General features: G+C 42.3%; 1 protein-coding gene across 5 annotated transcripts in view; it reads left to right on the top strand.

Moving 5' to 3' along the window:
- The first annotated feature begins 6055 nt into the window (after nucleotides 1-6055).
- LOC141009661 (girdin-like) overlaps nucleotides 6056-10034 on the top strand; it is a 69936-nt gene continuing 65957 nt past the window's right edge. For all 5 annotated transcript variants that reach the window (XM_073482349.1, XM_073482351.1, XM_073482350.1 and 2 more), the window contains exons 1-2: nucleotides 6056-6710; nucleotides 6847-6947. In XM_073482349.1, coding sequence (XP_073338450.1) covers nucleotides 6648-6710; nucleotides 6847-6947 — 164 coding nt within the window. In that variant the 5' untranslated portion in view covers nucleotides 6056-6647. The remainder of the gene's footprint in view (nucleotides 6711-6846; nucleotides 6948-10034) is intronic.

The raw sequence follows: 10034 nt of genomic DNA, 5'->3' as shown, positions 1-10034 counted from the left end.
ATAAGTACATTAAAGGTGCAGCATGTTAGAATTTAATTTGAAAACCTTTAAAAGATTAAGTGAAATTATCAACAGAGTGTGAACATTTTTGACATTATGACATATGTGTGTAGTGTTGCAGAGATATTTACTGAAAGCAGCATGCTAAGTTTTAAATCTCTTGAACTAGTGGTGATAACACCAACACTCCCCCGGTGCGCCAAGCTCCCAGTCTGGGCCAGACCCCCTGGAAGTGTCCAAACCGTGTACTTAACACAGTACTTACTATGCCACATGATGCACTGGAACCCAAAAAGCACTTTTTGAGCATCACAACCCCACAGAATGACTAATTTCACTGTCATAATTTGAGCCATTCGGTCCAAAATTTAGAAAGTCTTGTAGCCGCTACTCAAGTTAACCAGAAGTTAACCAGCCTGGCCCAAAAGTGTGGGAAGACAAACTTTTTTTGGCTTCATGCGCCGCTGAGCAGATTATGTAGGAATGAAAAGGGCGCCATCTCTAATGCTGTATCCAGATTTTACATGTTAGATCCATGATCTGGGCTGCTAGCTACACTGCTGATTGGGTAGCTACAGTTGGCAGGAGGTAGCGGTGTCTGTTATGTGAAGAAAATCAGCTCTCTATACATACACATGCAGTTAAATGGAAGTTAGTTTTGTCAGTGCAAAGCTTCCGTCATAAATTAATTTCACATGATCAGTCATATGGTATGCGATGCAGTTTGGTTTGTTGTTAGACTGGAAATGAATGATGAGTCATTGACGCCTAAGTGTAAGCTTGTATGATACATACAGAGTAAACAACAAGCTGGTGCTGTGCTAATCAATCAAATCAGAGTAAACATAAAGACCCGGTAAGTTAGCAGATACCAAAGTGTGAACAACTCTTATGTTTAACAGGAAGAATAATTTTCACAGCATCAATAAAACAAGCCGTGCCTGAGACAAAATCAGTGTTTACAATATAAATTTTCATGAGCACCACAGAGTAACTGACATTTGTTTCATTACAACTCCAACCCCTGCCCTCCTAAATATTGGCTCCCTGCAGTGTTGGTGATCTAAAAAGCCTCTCAGACAGAGGGCAGATAGTGATTTAAAGCCTTGAGGCCTGGACTGCAAAGACCTGATTACTTCTTGGTCTCGCGCCTTGAATCCGGAGCTGTCATTAAAGCTCGTCACGAGAACCTCAGACTCGGGGGAAGAGAAAAGAGAGATAGACAGAAAAGAGAATTACATTGCTATCATGTATCCCTTCATCTCTATGAGTAAAGGGATGCATACGGGGTGTAAAAGGTTGGGACACACACACATACACACATCCTTATTGCCCTGTAATGTTATGCAATTAGGTTTTGACTCTTTCACCGGGGTCTCAATCATCTGAACTGCTGATTTGAATGTTAAGGCATTGATTTCCCATAGCAGCACTGAGACAGAGACAGAGGAGATGGTCAGAGTGACCTCCACTGTGAAGCTAGAGGTCAGACCTTTAAATTATTTTGTCAATCTAGAAAGGCCAGAGTTTAGTGATCTATGTAAATGGTGTGTTTTTTGTCCTTATGCCTCCATGAAGATCCTGTTATTATTGTCATGTGTATTTTTATATGTTTGTGCACAACCCTTGGATGGAAACTAACCACAGGTTAATTTAGTATAAGTTGTTTAATGCTGCTGGACTGTGGATTTCTTTGTGAAGGAGTCAGCTCGGATTTTCGCAACAGTCCAAAGGATGTGACTGAACAACAGTAACTAACCTGAGTTTAGATACAGAGTCCGCTAACATAAACAAACAACCGGCTTCCAGAACAACACAGACATTCCACAGTGCCCCTTGACTACTCGACCATACGACAGTTTGACTATTTATTAGTTTTACAACCGGCTTGTGAAAGAATGGTAATGTTTTATTAAAAGTAAGACCTATACCTGGAGTATAAATTATTTTTTAAATGTATTTTTGGCCCTTTCATGGCAGGAGAGCAGAGAGGGGGGATGACACGCAGCAAAGCTCCACAGGCCGGACCCGAACCTTGGGCAGCTGCAGCGAGGACAAAGTCCCTGTATTTGGGACGCCTGCACTACCAACTGAGCTACTGGGGCACCCTGGAGTATAAATTCTAACAATTTTGGTCACCTCTGGACTTTTTCTCAAGCTTGATCACTGGGTCAGTATGACAGATAATCTCAGTGAATACTAGCCAGAATGCCATGAAATTTGATTTAAATATTCAGTGTTACTTAGTGTATTTCCACTGCAGGGACCAGGGTCATACATACATAGTGCAGAAACAAGTGACAGGGGGGCGGAGTGGCTGAGACAGAGACACCATTCACCCTATTACAAGACACTGTACCATCAACATGAATCTGAAGCCGTTAAGGTGAAAGAGTTACATAATGTTGCTTTAAGGTAAAAAAAGTGTTCCTGTTTGAATGGTTGTACTTTCCAAAAGTACAGGAACATTATGGTGGAACTTGTGGTGAACATTTCAGATTGGTCAAGTGCTGGCAGCATTTCCAGCTGCAAACCAGTTTGTTTGTGTTCACTGTGCCTCAAAATATCAATACTGAGTTATAGAAGAAAGGATGTGACAGATGGACCCACACGATGACTGTTGTTGTACAGTTGCACGCAAAAATGTAACTCTCTAATTATGGTGAACAGAATTTCGTTAAATCTGTTAAACGTGTGGTTTTACTCAGAAAATGCTGTTTGGTTTCGACCCTGAACCCTCCTTATCAACATTTACTTCACATCTACCTTCAGCTTTAGTCATGCAACCTCAGTAGGAACAGTCAATACAAATTAAATGTCAGTTGAAGAAAGAGGAAGTACTCATAAAATTCTGCAGCGTTAGTCAGCCCACCATGCGTTCAAGTGCTGCATTCAAGTCCACATGAGATCAGCACAGCTCCAAATCAAAATGTTTGCGGTGACTTGTAAATTCCAGTGAAATAACTAACAGGAAACGGCCGTCATCCAAAGAAGACAGAGAGGGAGTTTTCTCTGAGAGAGGCGCTTCAAGGTCATGCAAGAACTTTTCAAAATTTTTTCCTGTTGTGGACTTCTGAGCAGCGCTGCTTCGTGGTTGATAGATTTTTTCATCCCTGGACTAGATTAATACCAACCAGAGGAAACATTTCCATGTGTACACACTGGTTCTGCAGAGTTTGAGCCAAAAGAGGCGGTCGGGTGGGTTTCCACAGGCTGCTTTCATTGCTGAGTGTGTGTGTGAGGAATGCTGCTGTGGGTCTGCACAATCACTGAGTCATTAGGTGGAGGTGGATGTTGCTTTGTGACAAAACGTGTTAAAAGCATCATGAATAATAGATGTTGATGAGACAGGCTGGAGCTCCCTTTCAATCCACGGTTAATGAATCCAACATGAAGGCAAATAGATGCTAACACACAAACACGGCGAGCTACACAAAATATCCACCTCACCCTCTGCAGTAATTGAGCAGAGCATAATTGTGTTCAGGCTGCTGTGTGGGTAAGCGGGCACTACACGAGCCATGAAAGGTTTTCATTATCTGCGTCAGTGTTTAATCGTCTGCTGGGGTTATAGGGTTCATAGAAATGTGTGTGGGTTGCCTCAGAAATGGGCTATATTGGATTTGAGTAGATTCTGGAGCAAATTCCCCTTTTAATTTACATCATTACGTTTAGATAAACTTCATTGATTTCCAGGGAGAAAATTGAATCTTTGTGGGAAGCAATGGGCAGGGGTACAATTGGAAAGTATAAAATGTATTACAAACCCTAATCACCCTTTCTCACTCAACATTTTCTGCCGAATTTGGTCCGTTTTGGTTGCTCACACAAGAGATTTTCTATATTCTTTTATGATTTTACGCTCTTATCGATGATTTACATTTGGCGGGCCTTACTTGGAAAAAAATTATGTCATGTTTATGCGTCTCCACCAATCCAGATTGAGTAACATTTGGATCAAAATGTGATGACAGATGTTATGTTTGTTTGTGTTGCCAGACCACTGTCAATCAAATCTGACAAAATCACACTCACACAGTCCTGGAGAGGCAGATTAGCTGAATTTTTAAAGGTTAAACTGGTTTATCAAAGCTTTCACTTTGATTGTTGCTCATTTAGAAATTAATATTTTATGTTGCAGAAGAATACTTAAGGCAACACTATGCAACTTTAGGGTGAACTCATCCTTTGAGATTTGAAACTACTTTTTAGGGGTTTTAAAGTTAATTTTCTTTAAATATAAAAGAGTTAAAGTAGTGCACTAGCACTAGTTTGAAGACATGTGATGACATTAAATATCTACAAAAACAAATTTCTTTGTGGACTTATCGCACAGTCGGGTTTGAAGAAAGCCTTCAAATTGCACTTTTGCAGCACAGACATGTCAGATCTAACCCCAAACCATTCTTCTACCTGTAGAGAAAGGTGGTCAAAGATACAACCAGACATAATCTGTTGAAAGCCTAAATAATGTCTAGTTGACAGACAAAGAGAGAAAATAAAACCGTTTTTTGAGAGGCCTTTCTGACAGATATTGTAAACTACACCTCTTGCTGTAACCTCCTGGTGTGCACTGAGCTGACATCCTGGTCAAACATGTTTTGCAGAGAACAAGACACAACAGGTCGAGTCAGGATCTCCTACTGTATAGCCTCAAGCCTGAGCACCAACCAGAGCGACCGTTATTCTAAATGCAAATGAGAACTTCATACAACAGAGCTGCTGTTCATGACACTTGCTTATTAGAAATTTCAGGGACACATACAATAATCCATTCACTTTTTGCTCTTGAGAGGTCTCCGTTTTGCAAATCAGTGATTGTGTTTTAATTGGCTATTCGGCTGCACAGACTCTCCTGCCTATTCACACCTGCAGAGCCATTTATCAATTGTTGATTAGGTGTCTCCTCCTTCTATAGTGAATGCCTGTGGGTTTGGACTTATCATTCAGACCTTACCTTGCTGCTGATACAGCTAAAGGAAATACTGCTCGTTTGTTTGCTCGTTGTACATCTCTTGTTTCAAATGTGTGGTCAATAGCTGCTCATATTACATATTTATTTAAGTCAGTTGCTTTAATACTTGAAATGTTTTGTCTTTGCTTCTTATGTGCATGGTGGCGAAGTGCAAGTCAACACTGGTGACCTCACAGCAAGAAGGTTGTTTGCTGGAATCCCGGCTGGGGCAGTACCTTCCTGTGTGGAGTTTGCATGTTCTCCCTGTGCTTGCTTGGGTTTTCCTCCAGGTGCTTCAGAGGGTTTCCCCCACCATCTCAACATGCAAATTAGATTAATTCTCCAGTCAGCACCCTTGACCAAGGCACTGGCTGAGATCTGGAGTTGGTCTGCGGACGCTGAATGTCGGTTGCTCACTGCTTCCTCTCGGGAATGGGTGAGATGCAGAGAAGTACTTTCACGTTAAGTGACTGACGTTACCTATTCTTTACACTGGCACATATATAACATATACAAACAGGATGATTTAATGCATTTCATAATGTCTTTGTTTGGATGGGTGTTTTATTTAAACCTCCTCTTTATAGTTGAATAAAGCTCACTGTACTTTACTGTACGTTTAGCCTCTTTGTACAGTACCCACCAGGTGTCAGTAGCCTACTTGCCTTGCTGCTGTAATGTGCTGCATGCTGTACATGCAGACAAAAGGCATGCATGAATCCAAGTATTTCCACTTGAAATAAGCAGAAACATTTTGGCCACAGCATTGGGTCTGCAAGAAAACTTATCCTCATCCCATTTCTGTCTGCATCTTGATTAAAAATCTTTCCTCCTCACTTTTGGCTATTTAAATAATTGAATTGTACTGAATGACCACATGTTGTCTAGGAATTATTACACCAAGGTCTTAGGAAGAAAGTCTAAGTGGGAAAAGGATGCTCTGATGATCAATGCCCTATTTTTCTTTTGGAGCTAAAGGAGGCGGAGGGAGATGCACAGGAGCGACAGCGGGAGGCGGTACTAAGTGTCCTCCAGCCATCCTCTCAGCTCCCTCTGTTCATTAGTATGCTGCATTTGAACGGAGGCAGACGGGGAGGGCAAGAGAAGTAACCGGTCAGAAATTACTTCACAATTAATATGAGGATTTTAAAACCAGGACCTTGAACCTCTGGATGTTTCCGCCCTGGATATTTTCTTCATTTAGTCGCCTCGGAGGAATATTTCCATTCAGCGCCAGTAGCGGTCCTGTTTTTTTTTTTTTCTTTTTTTCCAGAGTAACGTTCAGCCGCTAGCATAAACCCGTACCTGGCTCAGGTCTCATGTAGTCTCTGTTTATCGCCTCTGTAGATAGCTAGCTAAACCAGAATAGAGAAAAACCTTTCAGAAAAAATGTGAGTCCTTGTCTTTTCCATGAGGTAGCCAAGCCCCAGTCGTTGGCATCTTGAAACAGCTGGGTCGTGTCGAGAAGATTTGTGGATTAACGTTTTATTTATTTATTTTTTTTTCCTCCTCCCCTCTCTGAAAATCTCCCAAGAAACCCGGTGGCTGTTAGCAAAAATGAGCGTCGGTTTAATTGAATCAACTACGTGAGTGGAGCCCTAAAGACAAACACATCTTTCTCCCTCACAAGGAGTGGACGTTTTTTTCCCCTCATATCTGCTGAAATAAACGGCGCCAGTGTCAGTGGAAAAATATGGAAAGCGAGGTTTTCACCCCGTTGCTGGAGCAGTTCATGCTCACGCCTCTGGTCTGCTGGGTAAGATCCCTCATTAACTATTCAAATGTGGCTTAAGCCCACTGATTAAACACCTCTGGCCTGTGGAGGCATTTTCTTTTTAAGTGTTTATTGATTATCTTAACACCTTTATTTGCATTGTCTCGTTTGTTTCCAGGTGAAGACAGTCGGACAGCCGACAGTGACCGATGGCACCAAATTATCGGAATATATTGAATTAGTGGATGGGATTTACCTGAACGAGATAATGCTTGAGATGTGAGTACAGTGACACAGATTCATATATGTCTCCTTGCACCACCTTTAATGTTACAGGATTGAGCTAATGGGTGCATGCAGACTTTATATTGGGACCCAAACGCACCATATTTGGGCATTTATGTAGTTTTACTACAGAATTATACTATTTACAATATTTATAACAAACTCAGCAATATTTATCTTTTCCTTAACTGAATAAACAAGCTGTTCTCAGGTCCCCAGATCACTGTTTGAAGCTTGAAAGGTGGCAGGGTCCGCCACATATAAACAAAGTAAAACAGTATAAAGATTGTGTTGTCCTTGTCATGAGAAAGAAAAATGTTTTTTTTTAGCTTGTTCAGGCATAAAAAAAAAACAGTCACTGAAGATCTTTCTCTTCTGATTAAAATAAAAACACACTGCACCTTTAAATAGATATACATGCAGCTTGCTCTCCAGCCTCTGTCCAGCACTTCTGGACACGTCTTCTGTAGTGAATGTAGGCTAAGCACAAAGGGACCTTGTATTGGGAGCAATGATGGGTCAGAAATGTAATGGCAGACAGTTATTGTTAGGATCCCTTGGAGCAAGGGGGCTGCAAGCAGCTCCTCAACTTCCAGTTGCTCTGTTTTTTCAGTCACCCTACACTGTCATCTGCAGCAGACTGGAAGACACCCCGCCCCTGGAAGCTGCTGCTGCTGCTGCGCGCACGTTTCCTGCTGTGCTGTAGATTAAACTAGAAATAGTAGCCTTAAGCAGGAGTAAGACTGATAGCAGTGCAGAATCTCAATGCAGATTACACAGCAATGCAGATCCTTCTTCAATGTCACAGGCCAGCACAGTTGTTTGTTTTTATTTAATTAAAAGGGAAGTAGATGCTTTTGAGAGCTCTCTTGGTGGTGAGAGTGGGTGGATGCTGGAGGAGATGAAGCATTAGATGTCAAATCTGTCTGTCTTTTTCAGTCACCTCCCAACATATAGCATGACAGAAGACTGCTTCCCATTCCTTTGTCTGGTGTGAGGCTGCCACTTCCCGCTAGCAGGGCAATTTTTCATATTTTCCGCTAATGCAACACTCCACGCTGTCAGCATTTACTCCTCCTGTTTGCTTGTCAAAGGAGTGTTCGACCAAGGCTGCTCCCAGCGGAATTGATTTTCACTTCACAAGAGATAATGATGTGTTGCAGTTTCACAGGGCAGCGTCTTGTGTCACCTCACTGCAGTATCTCATATTCCAGGGTTGGATTGGTTTGTCTTGCACAAGTCTCTCTGTATCTCTATATGTGCACAGTATATCTCTGCTTTTAGAATGGTTAAGCCGTAGCTGTTTTGCACGAGGAGCTGATTAACCAGGTCTCTGGTCGGTGTCCTCTCTTCCTCCTGCTCTGCCGTCTTCCAGTGTCCTCGACCTCTTGCTGATCAGCTGCATCACTCCACTAAGCCGCCTACCTTCAGGTTTCAGCTACCTCTTCCGCCTCTCTTTCCCATGCTTGTGTTTCCTCCTCCTCCTGCTCCTGCAGGCTGCTTCTGCCCTCCCAGAGGAGTCTTTCAAAACAGAAAGGTGTTTAGGAAGGCCAATGCAGCTTCAGTTGGACAAGGGCGTCTCTTCCTTTTTCCACACAAAATGATGAACAAGTCTGAAATATTTTTAGAGCATTTCCCCTCTGGGAGATTGTATAGTGGAAACAACTGGAAAGGATATGAGGGGGAAGGGTTGGATGAGTGAGCGAGACCAAAAATGATTTTCCAAAATGGTTAAAAACCTGATGGATGCTTTTGGTTACGGCTCGAGTCTGATGCCAAACCAGAGCGTCTGTATTTGTCAATCTTGGGATGAAACTCAACAATCAACTATTGTTCTCCGGAAAGTGAAATTTTGGTTGGATTAAACATGGCCGGGAAAATGTGCAAATAGAAGGTGACATCCAAAAGTCAAATTCAAGACCCGGTTTGCTGATCGACATGGCACATCCTCAGCTGTGCATATATAGATGTTTGACCAGGTACTCAGTAGGATTTCTGTCTGATAATAAATGGAATGAGCTGGATGAGAATTTCTCTGTGGTTGGTTTGTTGAGTGCTCCTGCAGGGAACAGCCAGCGAGGAGCTGAAATGAACTGTGACTGGCTTAGTGATCGCCTGACAGGATGTCGGGGATTGCCAGTCACAGTCAGCTCTGTGTGTGTGTATATGTGTGTGTGCTTGTGCATGTGCGTGTGTGCTTTTCTGCAGGGCTTCTGTGTCTGCGTGGGAGTATGTGTATCTGTGGGTTTTTTTTCTCTGTGCATTTTGTTTTGGACTGAGGCAGCTGTTGGTAGTCGTCTTACCCAGCCACCCTCCCACACAGAAGGCCTACAGTATTGGTCAGATGTTGTGTTGGTGAGACTGCTCTTTGTCTGCCCTACTTTACCAGCACTATGTGGTCACCTCCAGTCGGCTCAGCTTACTAAAATAGACTGTATCATAGAAGAAAATGCAAGTCACAGCTCTTGCATCTATTGTAGGGAGTTCTGGATGATGGTGCCCATTGAAGACTTAACATAAAGACAGAAATGTAGTTGAAACAGGGTACATGATACAAAGTTTGCTCACATTTGAAGCTGTATGTTGACTGGAAGTTTTGAGGTGATGCCTCCTTCCCTCTCACTGTTACACTCATTAAAAGTAGCTTAGAGACCACAGGTGAGTTTTCTTAGAAGAACTGTAGGTGATAATTAACAGGGACTACATTTGCTCCAGTTCTTGGGCTCTCACTCTCACAAACACATTATGTTTTCTTCTCACCCCCTCTGTTCTGACAGCTTGACATTTTTTGTAGTGAGTGTTAGTTGGCATTGCGTGCTGCTTGCGATTGATCCAGTCGTGCTATAAAGGCTCCGCTGGTGTTAGCTTCCAGCCAGTAGCTGCTGATTTCACCACTAAACACCGCTACTGATGTAAATCTTCTCTGCCGTCAAGAAACATACTTCTCTTCATGGTTGGATCATAAAACTCCAAAGAAATACACACATTAGTTGACGAAAGTGTACTTTCTTTCTGTATACAGTACTCTTGCTGAAGAAACTTGAGCTTCTAACATTTTTACTAGTGATGTCAGCTGTTGTA

This window comes from Pagrus major, chromosome 15 (genome assembly GCF_040436345.1).
Source record: "Pagrus major chromosome 15, Pma_NU_1.0".
Classification (NCBI taxonomy): domain Eukaryota; kingdom Metazoa; phylum Chordata; class Actinopteri; order Spariformes; family Sparidae; genus Pagrus; species Pagrus major.
This window is presented reverse-complemented; position numbering and strand designations above follow the sequence as displayed.